At 35.6% G+C, this 23,630-nt stretch overlaps 1 protein-coding gene across 2 annotated transcripts in view; it reads left to right on the top strand.

The window, feature by feature from the left end:
* Positions 1 to 2,244: 2,244 nt before the first annotated feature.
* Positions 2,245 to 23,630, top strand: part of LOC107710834 (dynamin-1-like protein) — a 41,040-nt gene continuing 19,654 nt past the window's right edge. The window contains exons 1-11 of one of the 2 annotated variants that reach the window (XM_016515685.1): positions 2,245 to 2,369; positions 3,297 to 3,398; positions 3,581 to 3,722; positions 4,890 to 4,928; positions 5,327 to 5,373; positions 5,483 to 5,551; positions 5,628 to 5,714; positions 10,982 to 11,144; positions 11,227 to 11,347; positions 18,237 to 18,575; positions 22,794 to 22,914. In XM_016515685.1, the coding sequence (XP_016371171.1) occupies positions 3,297 to 3,398; positions 3,581 to 3,722; positions 4,890 to 4,928; positions 5,327 to 5,373; positions 5,483 to 5,551; positions 5,628 to 5,714; positions 10,982 to 11,144; positions 11,227 to 11,347; positions 18,237 to 18,575; positions 22,794 to 22,914 (1,230 nt within the window). In that variant the 5' untranslated portion in view covers positions 2,245 to 2,369. The remainder of the gene's footprint in view (positions 2,370 to 3,296; positions 3,399 to 3,580; positions 3,723 to 4,889; positions 4,929 to 5,326; positions 5,374 to 5,482; positions 5,552 to 5,627; positions 5,715 to 10,981; positions 11,145 to 11,226; positions 11,348 to 18,236; positions 18,576 to 22,793; positions 22,915 to 23,630) is intronic. The other variant, XM_016515686.1, reaches the window with a different exon arrangement.

The raw sequence follows: 23,630 nt of genomic DNA, 5'->3' as shown, positions 1-23,630 counted from the left end.
GAAAATAAATACAGTGATAGTCAGGCTCACTCTGAACACATATCAATTGAAAGAATGAGCTAACCTATAAAGGAACACTTTTTATGAGTGTTGGATTATTGGACACAGTGGAAGTGCTAGGACGCATTTTGTTGTTATATATACACACACACACACACACACACATACATATATTTTATATATATATATATATATTTTATATATATACACACATACACACACACACATTAAATAAAAAAAAACAATGAATATAAAACATTAATATGAACATTTATAAACATTAATAAATTATTTATAATAATTAATGTACAATACAAACGTTTATGTACAAAAATAATGTATTTACAAACTAAAAATAAAATGTAAAATACCGGTAAGCTAATTATAAAGGAACCGTCGGTATGACAGCTTCTTTACATGCATTTTGACTGCTCTCAGCACCCGTACCGTAAGTACACAACTACACGCGCAAAAAAAAAAAAAAATGCGGCTGGCTTGACCGTGCATTTTCAAAGCGCGGCTGGCTTGACCGCAGTCATGCAGTGGCTGAAGTACAAAGAATGAATTCATGTGATTCATTGAGTCGTGTGACGTCACAGAGGTGAAAACATGCAGTTACATTGTAACAAACACATTACTGAAACATTACTGAAACGCGTTTCAGACAGAAACGAAAGCCACGCTGCGCTAGAAACCCACAAAGTCTTTGTTCTGTGTCTGTGAGCAAGTACTTTGTCCTGGCAGGGACAGAGATGTTATGCCATGAAGATACAGAACCAATCAATAGAACGATACGTATAATCCACATTATGAAATTAATAAGTGCAAAAACATCAAAGAGCAGACGGGTCTAAAATACTATAATATTCTATACACCAATCAGCTTTTGTGATTTTGTGAGAAAAACAAACTGTCAGACAATTTACCTTCGTTTACCGTCGCGGGTGTTTTGATATTCGCTTCGCGTCCGAATCTTCCACAGAAATCACCCAGTGTTTCTTATGATCCAGATGCACATCAGCTGTTGCAGAGTATTATGCGTTTCTTCCGAGCAGAACAGGACATGACTGTGGAGTCACAAGGGACTGACGCAAAATATTGATGTTCGAATCACGAGCGCATTGTGTTTCAACCGGTTCTATTGAGTGATTCATTCGAACCGATTCGCAAGGAGATTTAAATCGGTCTACAGTATGAGAGGCTTTAGGCAGAAAAAAACAGTGAGGTGGGTGACATGGTAGAGTGTTTACCAACACAACAAACAATAATATTTGACTAAAATGTACTGTACTACAAAATGCCACGTACAGTCTTAGAACCCCTTTGAGCAATAAGTGAATCAGTTTTTGAACCGTTTGAATTTAAATGAGCCGTCCGGACGAACCGATTCACTAAAATGAATCGGACTTCCCATTACTAGCTCAGCTGAAAAGCCCTCCCTCTCCAAGATGGCGAGGAGGAGGAAATGAATTAAACGAATCCTCCACTTAACAGCAGCTAGTTTATACAGTGTTCTACATTTTATTTCTAATATCGCGTTTTGGATAAAACATACAAGCCAACAAAACTAAATAATTATATATAAAAACAACTTTTCCAGCCACATTCAAATTATGCATAGCCCATATGGGTATGCACGCACAACTAAAGAATTAAACGAGTGAACTTAATGTAATTATACAACTTTTTATACAACTCAAATTTATCTGAAAGCGCATGTATGATAAGTTTAATCGGGAAAAAACAGGACAGGGAGAGGCTCTTCCTGTGCTGGTTTTTGCCTTAGGTCCTCGTCCCTCCCATGTCATGTGATTTGCACATTTTGATAATTTGTGTCTAAATTCTGACTCATTCACACTTCCTCAATACCTCTCCAAGCCTACTTCCCTAACTCGTATCTTTTTCATCTGTCATATGATTTTACACAAACATCCTAATAGATTCAACGCATTTCGAACCTTTTTTGATGTTATGAAACTGTTTTTTCTCTCGTAATTCCATAAGAATTACCGATATCCTAATGCTACTGTGATACTGAAGCCCACCTATGAAATAGTGTAGGGGTCCTGATGTTGGAAAGGGGCGTGGAGAAGCGGCCATGACACGTTATGATCGATATGTCTTTTATCCAATGAGCTGAAAATAAACTCCAACGTCATCAATACATTAGCCAATCAAATTATTTGTAGCCGACGCTGGATCCGTCTTTGACAGCCTACTGTAAGGGCGTAGAAACGCGAAACCTCAAAACATGTTGGTCTTCCCGTGACTGTACGTTGTGTTTTCCATATTTCCAGCATGACAGTGAGCGTTATAACGCTCTGATTGTGTAATTCTGTAGAAGGCTCGACACAGCGCATTACGGTGAGGTATGTAGCCTGTTTTGCTAATGTTTATATGGTTTCTCCTGTCATGTAGCCTTGTTCTGCTGGCAGCAGCACACCCTGCAGGGCTGATGTCCGCCGTGAAATATTCAATATAACTGCAAATTAAATATCATATTAGTCTAATTTTGTTGCACGAATGGGTAATTTGTGCAGACTTGTGCTTTTAATGACTATATGCATATGTATGTTTATATATGTGTGAGTGTGTGTGTGTGTGTGTGTATATATATATATACACACACGTCACATGTAAAATAATTAGATTTGACAATACAAATTATTTTACATGTGAAGCGTAAGATACACACACACACACACACACACACACACATATATATATATATATGTATGTATGTATGTATGTATGTATGTGTGTGTGTGTGTACTGGTTTATATATCCTGGTGGGGACTTAAACCTGACTTACACACAGACTCGTGGGGACTCGTGTCACGGTGGGGACCTAAATTGTGGTCCTCACGGGTACAAAAGCTTATAAATCATACAGAATGAAGTTTTTTGCAAATCTAAAAATGCACAAAGTTTCCTGTGAGGGGTTGGTGTAGGGCAATAGAAAATACGGTCTGTACAGTAGAAAAACCATTACGCCTATGGAGAGTCCCCACAAGGATAGCTGACCAGACATGTGTGTGTGTATGTGTATGTGTATGTGTGTGTATGAGTTTATGATTTAAACATTAACAGACCTGCCAGTGGAAAAATAAACCACATTGGCAGATATTTGTACTTGTTTCTAGTATAAACTTGGGCACGATTTTATGAGTGATCATACAAAATATCATTATATTTTAAACGCTGAAAAAGTTCTTGCTGTGAAAAATCAGGAAATATGTATGTATCTCTATTGATGAATGCTTTACACCCAGTGCATCACCCCCCCTCTTTCATAGATGGAAACTCTGATTCCCATCATTAACAGACTGCAGGAGGTTTTCCTCACAGTTGGAGCCGAGATCATCCAGCTTCCTCAGATCGTAGTCGTGGGGTCACAGGTGAGTCATGACAAACATGCAAGGTGTGGATTTGAGTCTATATGCAGTGTATTAAAATATAAACCGTCACTACTTCAGGCGTGATCTTTGTTTTGTGATAATAAATCTTCAACGTCATGAAGTAGGCCTACATGTAAACACAGTTCCAGTATTTCTGTTGGTCTCTTCAAATGAATCTCCAGAGCAGTGGAAAGAGTTCAGTACTGGAGAGTTTGGTTGGACGAGACTTTCTGCCCCGAGGTTCAGGAATAGTGACTCGGCGCCCTCTAGTGCTACAGCTGGTGAACGTGCCTCCGCTGGAGGAGAGGCGGAAACAAGACAATGGTAACAGCTTACAAGTGTCTCTCTTTGAAGGGTTTACTGTATTGACTGCAGACACAAATATTGTGTCTAAAAAAATAGTGGTCTTTTTACCTAAACAGTGTTTTGGGGCATCAAAGACATGACTGTGATGCCTGGAAATGCTTTCTAGGTAACTTACTAGATTTTACGACACACCTGGAAAGTTTTGAACATATTGAAAAAAAAAACAGTTTTTCACACAAGAACATGTCTAGCACAGTAGTGCTTGCTTTGCATACCTTGAAATAGAAGTAGGCCAAGTATTGTTTCAGTGTTCTTAAAGTAAAACATGTTCTGGGTTTAGTAGTAGAGCATATTTGCTAAAACACACACCATAATACAAAAAAAATATTGCCATAATACATCAATATTTTACGTGGTAATAAAAAACGTACTAGTTAATTGAAGTTGGTAAGATTTTTTATTTGTTCAAAAATTCAGTCAAAACAATTACAGTTGAAAATGTTTTAATATTTAAAGAAAATGTAATTTATTCCTGTAATCAAAGCTGAATTTTCTGCATCATTACTCAATCCTTCAGAAATCAATCTAATATGATGATTTGCTGCTCAAGAAAGGTTTATTATTATTATTGTTATTATCGATGTTAAAACAGTTGTGCTGCTTCATATTTTTGTGGAAACTCTGATACATTTTTGTCAGGATTTTTTGATGTATAAAAAGTTTAAATAAAAATCTTAACATGCCATTATAAATGTTGTTAATGTTACTTATGACCAATTTATTCCTGAATAAAAGTATTAACTTAAGTAATTAATTTATTTAAAAAAAATTGTTGATACCAAAATTTATGAACAGAAGTTATATATTATATATTTGTAGTTATTATATATAAAATGAAGCATGCTAACAAAAAAGAGAGCTTCATATTTCTTAGGTATGTGCATCATATTTCTTAATATTTCAATGGGTTTAATTTTTAAACCTCCTGGGATGTCTTGTCCCATAGACTTTTATTTATTGCTTTATTTTTTCACACATACTGTAGATCTTAACTCGTATTGAACCCGGAATGTTCCTTTTAGCATCCGCTCTCAGACAATGTTGATGTGTAAATGTGTTCCTAATCCACTTACAGTAGCGTTTCCTCCTAACGCTCTCTCTGCTGTCCTCTCTGTGCTTTCTCAGGGAATGGAGCTCAACACAACAGCCAAAACAATTATCCAGGTCTCTGTTTTCAACACGTGTTCGTCTGTCCATTTCATTCTTCTGGTGTGCTTCTCATCCCACAGCTCTTCCTCCGTCTTCTGTTTCGCAAATGTCGTTTCCTTATAACCTTTATAATCTTTTTTTCCATCTGTTATGCTTTCATTTCTAAATCCTCCTGGTATTTTTCCTGCACTTTGAGACTAGAGCAAATGCATGTTTGGGCTTCACTCTCTTGTGTACCAACTGCAACATTTCTGGTTGAACATTGATTTCACATTTCATTTTCTTTGCCTGTAAAAAGCTTTTATTTCCGTTGAGGTCTTTTATGGGAATAGGGTTTCTGCTGGGTTCAGTGTCATGCATATTGATTTTGTGCATTGTCTTGTGTGCTCTCTCGCTCTTTGGTTCTTCTAAAGGTATCAAAGCAGAAGAATGGGGCACTTTCCTTCACTGCAAAAACCAGGTAATTAAAGAGTTGGAGTTCTTGTTGAAGAAATAGGTCATTCAGAATACGTCATAGCTTGTTATGATGAGCCTGCACTCTATTGAGATGCGGTTCTCTCTTTGCTCAGATTTTCACCGATTTCAGTGAAATCCGGAAAGAGATCGAGGAGGAAACGGATCGCAGTACCAATAATAAGGTGCAGTGGAAGCGCTTCATATAGTTTGACATACTCTCTCAGGCTCTGTTTTAATTGATCTCTTTTTCCTCCCCAGGGCATCAGTCCAGAGCCCATTTACCTGAAGATATATTCCCCTAACGTACTCAGTCTGACGTTAGTTGACTTGCCTGGCATCACTAAGGTAACCACAATGACTGGACATGTCCGTTTACCATGTAATGCAAACAAACCCATTTGCTTAAGGATAAAAAGCAGAATTGAAATCAAATGCTGTTAATTTAACATGTTATTTTAGTACTATAAAGTCTATAAAAATACAATTATACCAATAAAATAAATACGAGTTCAAGAAACTAACTTCTCGGAGTAAATGACACCACATACAATGTGCTCGTGTAACTGATTTATTATTCTCACATAGCCAGATTTTGACTAGTAGTGTAAAGTCTGGTCCACATTCCAGCTTATTATGATCAAAAGACTGCCACTTATAGACAGGAAGAGCATCTAACTGATTAAAACGACCAACCACAGTTTTTACATGATGTTTAGAGACAATTAAATCTGAAATCAGACATTGATAGTGTGGTTAAAGTCCCCATGAAATCAAAATTAAAGTTTTTTGGGTGTTAGTATCAACATGTTAGTCTTAAGGTTATCTATAAGGCAGTGTGCTCCAAAACGGTGACAAAATTCGCAATTAGAAGATATAAGCATTCAAAGGTTGCAGTTCGTCACTTCCGCCAAAATGGCTCTACGATTTTTTTGACGTCACATCGTACTTCAGCTTCTCATCAAACTTTCTGTCCAATCAAATGCTCTCTAGAATCCGAAGTGCCCGCCCCCTACACTATAAAATAGACGCTGAAGCCGCGGCTGAAATCGGTCACTTGTCCTCAGAATTAGTATTTTCTGTACAGTGAATGTCACGTAGTGCACTATATAGGGGACAGGGAACGATTCAAACAGTGTAAATATGCTTTCCATTGAGGAAAAAAAGAAGTCTGGTTTCGCGCTGTGTCACGCTAACCATCGCACCGCACACACACTCTGCTCCGGTCCAGAGACACGATAGCACGGAGCGGATCACATGCGCGAGTCGGCTGCAGACCACAAAATGTATCGGAGCTATTTTAATTCTACACAGAATGCTATATTTTATAGCAATGTGGATGAGATTGTGGCTGGCATACCCTGTCAAATGCGGCTTTACGGAGCTCAACGGCTCTGAACGGCTCTAGCCCAAGCTGTGATATAAACGACCGCTATTGGCTATTTTAAAAAGGGGCGGGGCTGCTTGATATGTCCCGCCCTGTCTTCCTGTTTCAGTTAAAATGACGTCAACACATAGAGTAACGCTGCGTGTTTCTAAGCATTTCAGGGGTTCTTTAAAGCATAACTGATTTACATTCAGCCTATTTTCAATATCTTTTCGAGATTTTGAGCACTGCATCTTGACAAACTTCACTAGTCAAATCCAGTGTCTAGTTCTTTCTAAATGAAATGAAATTAAAATCATCCGGATCAGGATCCACTCCTAACTCGAAGTGAGTATATCAAACGCTTTACAATGTGGAGACTGGCCAATTATTTCAAATATGTGACCCTGGAGCACAAAAGCAGTCTTAAGTCGCTGGGGTATATTTGTAGCAATAGCCAAAAATACATTGTATGGGTCAAAATTATCGATTTTTCTTTTATGCCAAAAATCATTAGGATATTAAGTAAAGATCATGTTCCATGAAGATATTTTGTAAATTTCCTACTGTAAATATATTAAAACTTAATTTTTGATTAGTAATACCCCTTAACTGTGACCGTCCCACCTGTGGGACGCTTGGCGCTCTTTTTTTTTGTTGTTGTCCTTTTTCTCTATCAAATGTTTTAGTAATCATCATAAATTATATATCGTTTGAAAGCTAAGAAGCCCAAGATTCATACTGGGAAAACCATTTTGAAATCGGACATTGCATTACCATGGAAATGGTACTTTAAAATATTTTGGCGGTCTACTCCCCCTTAGCGGGCGGTGTCAAGTGTCATGTTTCAAAATGTATTACGGTCTTTTACAATCAAAACTTTTTATAATCTTGACAAAAAACATATCACTAGAAAGGTCTGAGTTTAGGATTCCATATTTGGTAGTTATTTTGTGATAGAAGCAAAATTGGCAGAGAAATTTCAACATATGTTACAGAAAAATGCATTAAAAAAATTCAATGGAGTTTGGATGGCACCCGGTGGCTGTTTGTGGTATAACGTCCTAAATAAAGTGATCCATTACTCAACGCTGCAAAAACACGTAGAAACATTTGAAGCTCCCCTCAGCGCAATCACAAGTATGATGATGATCGGGTCAGTCGCACTGGTGCTCCTAAAAAAATTTTCATAGTCGCACGCAGTAGTTTTCAGTCGCAAATGCGACTGAAATGGTCGCACTGTAGAGCCCTGCTGTTATGTAAAATATTTATTATAAAATATAATAAAATTAGTCCAGTGTATTTTCTTTACAATAAATTTAAACTTCTATAACTTTTTGATACTTTAATTTTTTGAAAAAATTCCACTTTTGCCATAATCTGCAGATTGTCTTCTTTAAAAAAGACCAACCTTAGGTCTGTATTCCAAAGTGTTCATAAATTACAACAATTTAAGTTTGGATAGTGCACTTTCATGCCTATTTAAAAAAATGCGGGGTGACAGTTAAGGGGTTAATTTGGACAACTTTAAAGGCGATTTTCTCAATACGGGTCAGTCGCACTGGTGCTCCTAAAAAAATTTTCATAGTCGCACGCAGTAGTTTTCAGTCGCAAATGCGACTGAAATGGTCGCACTGTAGAGCCCTGCTGTTATGTAAAATAATTATTATAAAATATAATAAAATTAGTCCAGTGTATTTTCTTTACAATAAATTTAAACTTCTATAACTTTTTGATACTTTAATTTTTTGAAAAAATTCCACTTTTGCCATAATCTGCAGATTGTCTTCTTTAAAAAAGACCAACCTTAGGTCTGTATTCCAAAGTGTTCATAAATTACAACAATTTAAGTTTGGATAGTGCACTTTCATGCCTATTTAAAAAAATGCGGGGTGACAGTTAAGGGGTTAATTTGGACAACTTTAAAGGCGATTTTCTCAATATTTAGATTTTTTTTGCACCCTCAGATTCCAGATTTTCAAATAGTCTCTACCAAATATTGTCCTATCCCAACAAACCGTACATCAATGGAAAGCTTATTTATTCAGAAAAATTTTGAAAAATTGACACTTAAGACTGGTTTTGTGGTCCAGGGTCACATATATTCTAGCAGAGTATTCATTGTATTATTAACTTCTCAATTATTTATCACTACTTCAAGGAATAAGTAACTCAAAAATGAATGTTCTGTTGTCATTTACTCCTGATTTTATTATAAACTAGGATTAAATTTTTATCTTTGGGACACAAAAGGAGATATTTAATACATATCCGATTGGGTAAGTTTAATACAGTAGCTAAAAAGGTCTGTTGTCTTTTATCAAAGAGCACACACAGAAGTCACTTTCAAACTAAGTGTTTTTCCATTGTTCAACAGTGAATTTGTGTGAGGAACTTAAACCTGTTGGGAAATCTTTTGAGCTCATGCAAAATTCTTGATCGCATGGATTCCTATTGAGATGACAGGATTTTACACACTCAAATTCTCTGAACAACAAACAATGTGTATGCACTGAATATAATTGAAATCCATTGCTTCTAGGGCTGCAACAACAAATCACTAAAGTCAATTTTTATCGGTAATGAAAACAATTGACAACAATTTGTTTTCAATTAATTGCGTCTGCCCATCTGCTGGTCATGTGAGTTTAGAGAACTGAATAACATATTTCTATGGACAAAATGCATATGACATATAGAAGAGGACACAGAGAGAGCTGCTGCTGGAAAAGTGCATGACCCAAGTTGTCCTGTACGTAAGAATACTTTATAGCATACTTGACAGATATGTGTTCTATTTAAAGCATTTGAGATGTGTTTTCATCAGTGCATAACTTACATTTCACAGTTGTATCCTTATCTGTAAATGTTAAAAAGTCATGCTATTATTTCCATTTTGCATAAAGGCTAGTCCTGAAAGCTAGCAGATCTCTGTAAACTTCACAGACTTCACTGAATGAACGTCTGTGTATGTGTTTCAAGCAGACAGAGCACCCAAAGAATATATATTTTCAAATATATATTTTTTTAATTTGAAAATATACAAAAATGGTCCAAAAATATATATTTAATATATAATATATGTATGTAACTATATTTTCTACCAATATATTTTTTTGGCCATTTTGTTTTGAAAATATAATATAAAAATATAAATATCTTTATAGATTTTGCCCTATGTAATTAAAAAAAAATAAAAAATACATTCACGTCACATTTGAAGAAAAACTTCATTTCTTGTATATAAAGTGAACATTTAAGTAAAATCCAGCAAGAAACATATTTTAAAAATGCTATATTAATATAAAAAATTAAACGCTATTAACATATTTAGCATATTAAAAATATATTTTGGCCACAAAGATAAGTAACACTTATCTTTGTTACAGTACTTTTAAAAATACAAACAGAGCACCCAAAGAATATATATTTTCAAATATATATTTTTTTAATTTGAAAATATACAAAAATGGTCCAAAAATATATATTTAATATATAATATATGTATGTAACTATATTTTCTACCAATATATTTTTTTGGCCATTTTGTTTTGAAAATATAATATAAAAATATAAATATCTTTATAGATTTTGCCCTATGTAATTAAAAAAAAATAAAAAATACATTCACGTCACATTTGAAGAAAAACTTCATTTCTTGTATATAAAGTGAACATTTAAGTAAAATCCAGCAAGAAACATATTTTAAAAATGCTATATTAATATAAAAAATTAAACGCTATTAACATATTTAGCATATTAAAAATATATTTTGGCCACAAAGATAAGTAACACTTTATTTTACTGTGTCTTTGTTACAGTACTTACTTTTAAAAATACAAAAAATATAGGAGTGCAATAATTCTGATTTAATACATTTTGTTAAAATATTTCTTGTCAGACATTAAATGTAGGTTTAAAAATTTAGTTTTTCAGGTCTAGCCTTATAAAAAACAGAAATAAAAGTGTCACTTTATTTGCACATAATGTATAGCTTAGCCTACTTGGATGCATTCACTATATTTGTTTTCAGAGCCTTCAAATTGCACATTGTTTGGAAGACAACATTGGGCGGGATGTGGAATTACATTTTTAATAATGGGTTAAAATATTTTTTTATTGCATGTTAATAATTAGTGATATTATTTGGATTTTTTAAAACCAAGAAATTGTTGCATTAAAGTTGCAGCCCTAATTGCTTCATTCACCCGCTCATTCTTCGTCACGTGATGTGATCTGTTTTGAGTAGGTCCCTGTTGGTGACCAGCCTGAAGATATCGAGACTCAAGTGCAAGAGATGATTCTGTCCTACATCTCCAACCCCAACTCCCTCATCCTGTGTGTCTCTCCTGCAAACTCTGACCTCGCCACATCGGATGCCCTTAAACTGGCACGAGAGGTGGACCCAGATGGTGAGCGACATGCAGGGAATGTCCGGATGTGATTATTACACATTGAGCAGCGCTGTGGTATTCATTGGCTGTGTGCGCTCAGGTCGCAGGACGCTGCTGGTGGTGAGTAAGCTGGATCTGATGGACGCGGGGACAGATGCTCTGGAGGTGCTGCTGGGCCGGATCATACCCGTCAGACTGGGCATTATCGGTGTGGTTAACAGGTCAGCTACCCTATTACCTCTTACCCTGTCTGGATTTTACATGTAACTTTTAAAATAAAATTTTAGATCCAAAATTCAATCTCCAAAGCAGCAGACTGATATCTTAGTTGTTATTCACTGATAATCTCCCCTTTGTATCGGAATCCAGTCATAAAAATTGAATTTACTGTATAACGCGGAATGTCACAGAATTTGTCAAAGTTTGGATGAATTAATCAAAAGTAGGTCATTACACTTCAATCAAATTGCGATATGGACTAGTATCTGTAAATATTAAGCAGCCAAAAGACTATTTGAATATGAATCGTTCATGTCAGTCCAGAACTGCCCTGAGAGTTTCTTCATGAGCATTTGACCTTTTCTTTTGAGAGAAACTATCGTCATATCATATACACGCAGAAATGTAAAGGTATTCACGGCAACCCGTCAAAATAAAAGTTTAGTTTAACTTGAAGACATTACTATTGTTTAGTAGAATGTAAGTAATACTACTACTACTGTTACTAAAAAAATTATTACAACTTTATTTTATTAAGCAATAATTACACATTTCTTGTACTAGTATATTTCTTCTACTAGTAACTTTGTTTGCCAAAAAATAAAGTTTGTTTAATTTTCATTTGATTAAATGTTAAATTCAATGAATATGTTATACCTTCTTTTGATAACCAGAAAAATGTAAATACAAAACACAAAAGTGCAGTATTCCACTGTATTGCATAGATAGATATAACATATAACTGAATAAAAGTCTTCATGATCTCTCACACACACACACACACCTGTTTACTGTACACACACACAAAATTTTACTGTTTGCATTTCTAGTACAACCCTCTTTCCTTAGCTCAAGTATGCAAACCTCTTTGCCACATGCACTGGAAAATGTATTACATTGAAAGTTAAATTTTCATGATCTTTTTATAAAGTATGCGTTCATATATGTGCTTCATTTTCACTGGAGGAAACAGCTGTGGTGTGATGAGGGGTGAACGCAGCGAAAACTTAGGCTACAGTAGATGGGGAACCGATTGATATTTTGTAAACTGTATTTATGACAAAGAACAGAACAGCACAGATGCAGATATTATTATAACAATCTATCGTTAAACACACACCTTGTCCTCTGTTTCTCGCTCTGCGCGCTGCGGTCAGCGGATTGAAAAAGAACGTGCTGAAAGATGGGGAGGAGTCGATCGAAGTCTGCCGCCGTTTTCATATGAAATTTAAAGGGGACTGAGGCGATCACGAATTCGTGTACAGTTTATGGAGCTAATCGCAAAATTTTAGGGGGGCTGAGTAGTCCCATGATGTTGACGTCAACGTGAAACATTAGCATATTGCCCGCCCACTTGTTGGTCTTTTCGCCTTGGTCTGAATGAAAATGCAAATTCATTCTTTGCCACTAGGTGCTGCTTCTGGAGTGGTAAAAATAGCGGTTTCCCCGGTAACGCTGTACACAAAGCAGCACTGCGCTCACAAACGCTGCTTTATCAGACATTACAGGTGAGATGAAATGGAAATGAGACCAATCAGACCAATCACCGCAGATTAGCGTCACGCAAAGGAGGGGTTTGGAAAAATTAATCGTTAAACGAATCGTTTGGGAGTCGTTGAGCAAGTAAGGTAAAATTAAATGCATATTATAAGACAATGAAAGTGTTTTTTGACCTTGCATGCATGTCAACCTGTTGTTGGGGAAAAATATGCCAAAAAATATGCCAAGAAACCAAAATATGAACCTTTCATTACCCATAATAGGGGCACTTTAATAAATTAAGTTGTTTCTGTGCATTCAAATAATTAGACATGCTTTAACAGAGTTTGGTAACAATAAAACAGAAGGTGGGAAAAAAAAAAAAAAAGAACATTTCATAGGGCCCTAAATGTAATTTTTGTTAAACTTTGAATAAATTGATGTTAAATTATACGAGTTTCATAATTTTAATTAATTAGACTTGCTTTTTGATAAATACAATGTTATTTAACCATTTAAAAAAAAAGTCCAGAAAAATTAAAATGGAAAGAAACAGAATTTGGGAAAAAATAAAACGGATTTCATAGGGCCCCACTTGTAGCATGGGGGTAGCTTGGCATTTGAGCATGAGAGGGCCAAACTGAGAAAGTCGATTTGGTCAGTCACACTTTTAAACACATTTTAGCTGTATAGTAAACCTACAAACTCACACTTCGTGTACCTTATCCAAGTGATTTTACTGTGATAATAATGCAGACTAGCAGCAAGCATTTGAGATTGTAACTGCAAACAGATGCATCACAAGTGAATTACTTGTAAGGGCTCTTTCGCCACAATAAACTGAGCAAGAAGGCTTTGAAAATAATGCAACACTATCTCAAAGTAGACTTTTATAAGCAGATCAACTAACCCACTGTTTTAAAACATTTGCTGGGCAGGATTCAAATTAAATGCACAACGGAAGGCACACAGACACTTTATATTTAGTAAATCTTCCTGAAAATAGATTATTAAGCAGTTTATATTCTAAAATGTAAAAAACGGGTTTTGTTCCGTGGCTATTATTCACCAAAAATGCAGATTAGTCACGTGACAACAACTTTTTGCAAATGTTAGTAAGTTTAATCTGATGCATTAATTTATTTACAAAATAACAATTTAACATGTATTAAAATACCAACATTATATGCATGTTTACTTTTGAGTTGAAAATATTATTTTTTATAAATATTTAGTTTTTCAGCCCCCAAATTTTCAATTTTATTTTCATATTAATTATCCATTGTCATTAAATTGTAATGTTAATGCTGTAAAAGCGCATATGGAGAACTCCACATATCATGTATGTGTAGCCTACTTTTAAACTGTGAATTAAAATATCCACAAGAAACGTGAGTTTTAGTTTTTTTTTTTTAGTCCACTGTATTTGAATCATTTAAGCTGTTTAATATGATTTTAATGTATTATTAAATTATTACTGTTAATAATAATGTGTTTAGAAAATTCAGATACAGAAACACTACTGTTCAAAAGGATTTACTGCAATAATATATATTAATATTTACTAGTATTTAATAATTTGTCATATTTTTGACAGTCTCTTATTCTCTTATTTTAGCTGGTGAAAATACTAGTGTTCTAATAATTTTGGCCACCACTGTATAAGTAATAAAAATAACAGCATTTATTTAAAATTGAGAATTTAAAAGTTGACTGTTACAATGTAATTTTTTTTCTGTCGCTTTTGATCAATTTAATCATGTGTCCTTGCTTAAAATGTACTTTAAAAACTTCCTATCTAAAAAAAAAAAAGATCCCAATTAAAAAGAAAAACCTTTGACTGTACTATGTTTTTGTTGTTTTCTGTGCAAACATCATAGACGCCTCTAGCACTTTTAGCAACATGGGTGGTCATTTCACCTCGAAACTGCACCAATTTGGACCTGCAGCAACGTATTTCACATTTCGCAAAAGTGCAGTCTGTTTTTTTCTCATGAGGCCGAGTAGATCATTACAGAACTCAATTACATACTGTATGAAGTCCTAGAGGCAGAGCAGCAAAAACAGCCTGTTTAAGCATAAGGGTCAGCGAGAGGGCGGAAAATGACCATGTAAAACTACATCACAACATGCACATGAAACCTTGAATAACATTTTAAGTAGTGCTGGGCGGTATGACCAAAAATTTATATCACAATATTTTTCAAAATTATACCGGTTTCACATTACATAACAGTATTTTTTTTTTCATGCATGACCGGGTGCTAACCATATTTTCTACTGATTGAGAGAGGAAATACTGCAGTATATTGACTTAGAATGCCCTATTTTACTGTCATGATGAGTGAATATTGTCAAAAAATACCACACTAAATAGTGACTAAACACGACCCCTTTTAATACATGTTAACCAGGAGTCACTCTCATTTATAATCGCGGCATCGTCTGATAAAATCAACATGCATCTACACTAAAGAGCGGCTATGCGGTTGTTTTGGCTGCACCTGCGTCTGAGTAACAAACTAAAAAAAAAAACTGGACCCCTTTCAAACAGTGTCGCATTCCGAACGTTGTTTAAGCGACATACACCGGTATTGCGGTATTTTTAAAATTCATATCATAACAAAAATAAACACCGGTATTCGGTATGAACCGGTATACCGCCCAGCACTAATTTTAAGTGCACCTCAGGGGAAAAATAAAGTGCTACAGAAGCCCTTTTGACTGCAGTAGAAACTTAATCAACCATGTGAAAAAGCATTGCAACATTTTAACATTGTAATTTTCTTGCGTTTCCAGTTCCTCTATCATAACCCTAAGCAGCAGTGACTGTAATATTCCCTACACCGTTATCCTCTCCTCTCCCGCCCTGTCCATTCATGCACTAGCACCCAAGGGTACCGTGTCTTCCCGCTATCAGCAACCAGAGAGCCAAGTTTGAGATAAATCACTGGTTTATTCAGCTTTGGCTTTAGCATGTCCTTCAGGGCCTGTACGAATACAGGAGGCACTTTAGTTGGGGAGAAGAACTGCAGTGACACTTTTCATTTCTCGACTCTCGTTAAGTTAATTTAGACGTAGTTGCGGGCCGTCGTCTCTTCAGTGAACACTCCTAAGAGAGTGTTTATGGAAAGCAAGCACTGGCGACAAATAAAAGACGTTTTCGGTACAATGTATTGGTCAGTCATTTTCGTTTTATCTGTAGTGTTTGCTAAGGGAAGCATCAGTGTTACTAATACTAGAGTGACATTATTTTGAATTTAAAGTATTTTAAATGTATGTAGTGAGTGCAAGTGTAAAAGTATACCAAATGTAATCCATAAAAGTAATAGTTTAGCATTGTAATTTTAATAAAATCCTGTGCATTGAACTTCTCTGGGTTTGGTGTAGAAACCCTGCAATAAGCAAACCCACTGAAACACTCTAGTAACCACCTAGCAATGCCCTAGCAACCATTCACAACACGTTTTTTTTTTTAGAAAATGTAAAAATGTGTGTTTCATTCCTAGTTAGCATGTGCACAGTACTTGAGGCTTTGTTAACAGAAGCAAAGTTAGAAACTCAGTAGTGGGCAGTATACTAACAATTTTCAGTTTAGCTCTATCCTATAAGAATGCACTGCAGATTAATTTAGAAATTCTCTGTGACCGTCATGAAAGAGCCGAAGACACTTTTGTCAAAGTCAATCTCTTTTGTCAAAGAACAATTCATGCCTAATGATTTCCGCAATCTCTATATTTAAAGTCAACATGAAATCAATAGCAACTTGATTTTCTGTCTTACTGAGCCTTTCTTGGTCTTATTATGAATGACTCTGCGCTTTTTTCCAAAGGAAAAAATTTTTAATAAATTGCTCTAAAATTACCTGTTTTCGACCCCTCCAACCACCAATAAGGTGGTCAATAAGGTTTGTTTTTAAAAAAGAATTTAATACTTTTATAATAATAATAATAATTTGTTACATGTATATAGCGCTTTTCTGGGTACTCAGAGCGCTTTACATGAAAGGGGGGGAATCTCCTCAACCACCACCAGTTATTATTCAGCAAGGATGCATTAAAATTGACATTAAAGACCAGTGTTGGGGAAAGTTACTTTTAAAAGTAATGCATTACAATATTGCATTACTCCATAAAAAAAGTAACTAATTACGTTACTTAGTTACTTTTTATGGAAAGTAATGCATTACATTACTTTTGTGTTACTTTTTAAATCTGGACAGGGCTTGCTTGTTTGTTTTTAAAATAAAAAAGTTATAGAGATGAATTAATTCATATTCATATTTATTTTGAACTACAGTAACATCTTCTGATTTCTGTCACCATGGCAACACCAGAGCTGTCAATCAGTAAATTGGAAAAAAAGTAACTTGCGTTACTTATTTGAAAAAGTAACTCAGATATTCTCTTGTAAATTAAAAAGTAATGCGTTACTTTACTAGTTACTTGAAAAAAGTAATCTGATTACGTAACTCGCGTTACTTGTAATGCGTTACCCCCAACACTGTTAAAGACATTCAAAATGTTATAAAAGATTTATATTTGAAATTTTGCTGTGAACTTTCTATTCATCAAAAAAAAACAAAAAAAAAGACAATGTAATGCGTTACCCCCAACACTGTTAAAGACATTCAAAATGTTATAAAAGATTTATATTTGAAATTTTGCTGTGAACTTTCTATTCATAAAAAAACAAACAAAAAAAAAAGACAAAGTTTGCACAAAAATATGAAGCAGCACAACTGTTTTCAACATTGGTAATAATCAGAAATGTTTCTTGAGCAGCAAATCTGCATATTATGATTTCTGGAGCATCATGTGACACTGAAGACTGGAGTAATGATGCTGAAAATTCAGCTTTACCATCACAGGAATAAATTACATTTAAAATATATTAAGATAGAAAACAGTTCTTTTAAATTATAATAATTTGTCACAGTGTTACCGTAGAGACTTTCAAAATCTGTACATACCCACGCTAGTGTCCTTGCTGCTCAGTCAATAATTTCTCTGTCATTGTGAATTTTTTATTCATTTATTTATTTATTATAATTTCTCGAAAGATTCCTTTGAAAGGTTCCTGATTCCTGAAAGGAAGAGACCAAGGTTGCATAACATCATGTTTAATGATCTAGAACAAATTCAAATGAGCTTTGGAGATAACCAAGTAAATAGATGCAGTTTTATGTTTGTGCCCTACCACCGAATCGCACAAAGAGTATTATGGGACATTATAAGAAGCAATAGATACTGCCTAAAACCTACATGATGAAAGCATCTTATCAGACAGGATGTTGAGCAAACAGTGAATTTGGATGTGCTCTGGTGCCTTCCTACTTCTATTATAATTTTTCAGGCTTTGATCCACTTTTCACTGTCCAGTCCTATAATCATTATTTTTTTCCTTCACCAGGAGCCAACATGACTTGAACATCCAAAAGAGTCTCGACGACTCGTGCAAAGACGAGCAGGTGTTCCTGCAGCGGCATTACCCGTCATTAGCTTCCCGCTGCGGCTCGCGCTACCTGGCTCGCACCCTGAGCCGACTGCTCATGCATCACATCAGAGACTGTCTCCCGGAGCTCAAGACGCGAGTCACGGTGCTCACCGCCCAGTACCAGTCCCGACTCAACAGCTACGGCCAGCCAGTGGAAGACCACAGCGCCACCTTGCTGCAGATCGTCACTAAGTTTGCCACCGACTACTGCAACACCATCGAAGGCACTGCCAGACACATCCAGACCTCTGAATTGTGAGTACCTGGACCACCATGCTGTAGGATGTTTTTTCTGCAAAACAAGTTGTTTTTCTTATTGCCTCTAAAGGTCTTTCTACATTAAAGGCATAGTTCTCCCAAAAATGAAAGTTCTATTATCATTTAATCAGCCTTCACTTCACTATAGTTAAAATAATCATCGCAAACAGCATCACAAACTCACATGGCCATAACTACAGCTCTCAAGCTGACATAAGAGGAATCATGTGACGAACTAAACATCATAAAGCAAAAACTAGTGAAGTAGTCCTCAGATGCCACGTTCGTTACAGCAGCATTTCGGACATCTGAAAGTACAGCTTTTTCTTTACTCAGGAAACACTAAAACATTAAAGGCTAATGTTTTTTTGTGTTTGAGGAGCAGAGAAGTCAAGCATTTGCTGTCTAGTGATAACCAATACTGTCAATAGCATAGCACTTCAGCTTCTATAACATATTTTCAGGGTTTCTGCAGGATTTTTAAGCTCAAATTTAAGACTTTTTAAGACCTTTTTTAAGACCTGCACAAATAAAATTAATACCATATGAGCGGGGTATGGCAATGTCTATAGTACCATATTAAACTAAAATTACTGTAAAAAGCATAATTTACAGTTCAGATACAAGTTTTCACAAAAACAAAGAGTTTTATAAAATGATAAACTCTACATTTCAGCCTTTAAACTATTTTTAAAAGTATTTAACTATTATATTAATTTAAACAATTATTATTGATAAATTATTATATCAATGAAATAACATAAATTAGGGGTGTGTGATATTGACAAATCTCGATAATTTTATGGGATTTTATTGATAACGACAATTAGACGATATTTCACTGAGTGTGTTATTGTGCTGATATCTTAAAGGCAGAGTATGTGATTTTTCAAAAACACTTTAGAAAACTGATTCGGGCCGAATCGCAAAACAAACTTGTAGCCAATCAGCAATAAGGGGCGTGTCTACTCGTGATGTGGAGGAGAGCGCGTTCAGTGCATGGGACGGACATTAGCCGAGCCGAGCGACAGAGAGATAGAGATGGCGGATAAAAAACAAAAGAGGAAAACGTCTGCGGAACGATAAGTCTGAAGTGGCATTTAGATGCATTTACACAATGTTTAATGCAGCTCTGAGGAACATTAAATACTTTAACCTGCAGTTACAAATGCATAAATAATGTTTTGATATTTTAAACATAAAACATTAAAAACTGATGTTTGAAATTATTTTAAAAATGAAAAGGTACCTTAAATATGAAATTAAAACCGCCAGCAGGTGGCAGCAAGTCACTGTTAATAAGTGAGTCATTGCGATTGAACCGAATCATTAAATGGTTGATTCATTCAGGAACGAAACACCATCATGTTGCTCAGAGACGCAAAACAGCGCTGTGACTGTGTTTGGAATTATTTTTGTTGGAGAAATAGAGCAAAAACGGGAAATATGGTAAAAACTGTTGTTTTGTTCAGAGTTCAGACCAATGCAAAATTTTGTGCATAACAATGTTGTATATCGCAGAAAATCATGTGATTAATCGCAATTAAACATTTTAATCGTTGCCCAGCACTAATATATGCTGTATATATATATATATATATATGTATATGTATAAATACACATACACATACACGCACATATATTCAATCTGCTAGTTGGAAGAACCTCAGCAACTTTGATCCCCTGAGATATGGACAATGCAAACTCAGCGTATCAACATACAGGCAACATATCTTTTCTCGTTAAAACGTCATCTTAGAAAATCTCTTTATTTCTTTTTGTTCGTATTTCGATTTGTTGTTAAATCAAACTTCAGTCATTCAAATAAAGAAATATTCCAAGTCCAGAGTCGATTATTCAAAAATAACGGTTTTGATCTGATCATAGCCTAAGGGAGTCATGGGTATGAGTGCAGTTATTGGATAGCACTATATTGTAGTCAGATTGGAGATTAATCCTAATAAACATGCCACTACAATTAAAACCATTACATTCAAATACATTTAAAACAGTGTATTTCAGTAATTTCAGCAGCGTGCAGATCCTCGTTTATGTCAGACTGTGGCGATAGCAGCGAGGACAATCGCTTAGCTCGCTCACATAATGTACCATATATCTATTATAACGGGAAAACATATTGTTTATTATGACATAATATGTCGTTATTACGAGAAAAAATGATGTTTTAACGAGAAAAGCTGTCATTTTAACGAGATAATTATATTGTTTTTATGACATAACATCTCGTTTTTATGAGAAAAGATGTCGTTTTAATGAGAAAACATCTTGTTATTATGAGAAAAGATGTTTTAACACGATACTTGTCATTTTAACGACAACATCTCGTTTTTATGAGAAAAGATGTCTTTTAATAAGAAAACATCTTGTTATTATGAGAAAAGATGTTGTTTTAACAAGATAATTGTCGTTTTAATGACATAACATCTCATTTTTACAAGAAAAGATGTCGTTTTAATGAGATAATAGTCGTTTTTACTACATAACATCCCGTTTTTACGAGAAAACATCTCGTTATTACGAGAAAATATTTCGTTATTACGAGAAAAGATGTCGTTTTAACGATAAAAGATGTCGTTTTAATGAGAAAAGATGTAGTTTTAACTAGAAAAGATGTTGTTAAAATGACATCTCGTTATTACGACATAATTGAGTGGAAAAAATTATATGTGTGTGGCAGCAATGCGTCACCGTACATTCTAATGCCACCCATTCACTGCAGAGGATCCATTGGTAAGCAAGAGGTGTAACGCTACATTTCTTTTTTACAGTCTATGGTTGAGACGCGTGATGACGCTCATCCCAAGCCAGTACTGATCAACATCCCACCCCTCCTGTGACCCATGGTTTGTCTGTATGTGTATTCAGAGCCATATATATATATATATATATATATATATATACATGCATACAAGAAGTGTAACATCTTTTTGCCTTCAGCCATTGAGGCCACATTTTTTTACTCATGGTTGTAAGCAGCCAGTGTAGAAAAATAAGGTTTTTATTTTAAAATTGCTTTTTCATGACTATTTTCACCCCACAAATTATTTTTTGCCCATTTTTGTGTTGCTTCACACAACAGAAAGAATAAATAATATAGGCAATAGACACTTCATACCTTTAAATTTTAAAGTTGGCTTGAAATAAAAATTTACTATCTATCTATTACTAAATTACTAAATCTATGTTCTAAATTGATTTTTTTAGATCTTATTGTGAACGATTCATCCATGTATGTTTCAATGTTTAAAAAATGTTTTAACCTCATAATTTTTCAGGGTTCATGCAGGGCCATATAATGTCTTAAATTTAAGGGCATAAAAAGTCTTAATAGTATAGCGCAAGTCTTTATTATCACTTTAAGAGGACTTTCCCCCCAAAATTAAAATGATCATCTTTTACTCACCCTCCACCAAACAGTTGATGGTAGCCATTGATTTGCAAGGTATTTTTTTCCATACAGTGGAAGTCAATGGCTGCCGTCAACTATTTGGTTACCAACATTCTTCAAAATCTCTTTCTTTTGTGTTCAGCAAAAGAAAAAGTCATACAGGTTTGGAACAGGTGGAGGATGAGTAAACAATGGCAGAATTTACGTATTTGGGTAAACTGTCCCTTTAAACTTGGGAACTGAAAAACAGGAATCCCATTTAAAAGTTTAGTAAAGCCAACCAGTTAGGCTTGAGCTTGTGATCTGAGAGAGCTCTTGCCATTTTTGAGTGCAATGATCATCAGACAGTCAGTTATTGTGGAGCCACTTACTAAAGGTTGCCTTCTTACACCATGCTATTGAGTTTGACATACTGTCGTTACCAAGGCTACATTCCTGCTAAATCTTTTTTTCTGTGACTTCGGCAGCGTCTCAGTCTGTCATTTTCGCACTGAAACTCATGACAGATATCAAGCACACCATGTTTACTTTGTCTGCTTGGCTGAATCTGACAGGCAGATAATCCGTGAGTCTGTCCAGCTCCTTATTTACACCCTGTTCACTGTTGGATGAAATGCTGTTCATCTCTCATATCTGGCTCTCATAAGTCCACACCAGCTATCGATTAAATAAGTGCCTCATATTGACGTTTTCTGGCTGGATGGTTGGGTCCGACTCCAGGCCTGTGTGCCAACGTGTCTGTGAATCCCAAAAGAGCTGCATGATTTAAAATTTTTGTGGTTTGTGTGTGAATTTGTTAATTGCAGGTGTGGAGGAGCTCGTATCTGTTACATATTCCACGAGACGTTTGGAAGAACCCTGCAGTCTATTGACCCACTTGGAGGGCTCACCGAGCTAGACATTCTCACAGCTATTCGAAACGCTACGGTATGATATTTACATGTTTATGCATGTGTGTGTGTACAGATAAGCATATACAGTACTTTTTGAAAACCTTTGTGGATCTTCTCAACTTCCTTTTCTCATTTTCTTAGAAGTAAAGTGTGCAGTTTCTGCAACACCAAACGTCTCGGTTATGTATGTAACCCTCATTCCCTGAAGGAGGGAACGGAGACGTCACGTTGGTGACCGACGAATTTGGGATCTCACTTCGAGAGACCAATCTACTTCGAGTGTAACTAAAAGAGCCAATGCACATTGGCATGCAATTATTGCATCCAGCTGTCGCTGATCACAGCGTGAGCATAAAAAGGCAGCCGGTGCAATGCATTCCAGGTTTTCGCTGAGGAGCCGAGCTGGTGATCCGGCTGCTCAGCGATGGTACAGCAGCCGTGGCGACGGGACGTGACGTCTCTGTTCCCTCCTTCAGGGAACGAGGGTTACATACGTAACTGAGACGTTCCCTTTCAGTCGGTCACTCTGAGTCACGTCGGTGACCAACGAATTGGGATCCCTACCAAAGCGCCATGGATGCTACCTCTTCCAGTGTCCTGTGCGAGCCGCCTCCGCCCCTTTGTGGTGTAGGCCGGGGCTCGCAACAAGAAGACCAGTCACTGTTGTCATAGCACTACCCACTCAGTGAGATTGGATAACACTGGGAAAACATACCCGTTCCACTTGGAACAGGGACGCTGCGGAAGCCC

This window comes from Sinocyclocheilus rhinocerous, unplaced genomic scaffold (assembly GCF_001515625.1).
Source record: "Sinocyclocheilus rhinocerous isolate Xijiao unplaced genomic scaffold, SAMN03320098_v1.1 scaffold1198, whole genome shotgun sequence".
Lineage (NCBI taxonomy): Eukaryota > Metazoa > Chordata > Actinopteri > Cypriniformes > Cyprinidae > Sinocyclocheilus > Sinocyclocheilus rhinocerous.
The sequence above is the reverse complement of the archived record's forward strand: the minus strand, read 5'-3'. Positions and strand labels throughout refer to the sequence as shown.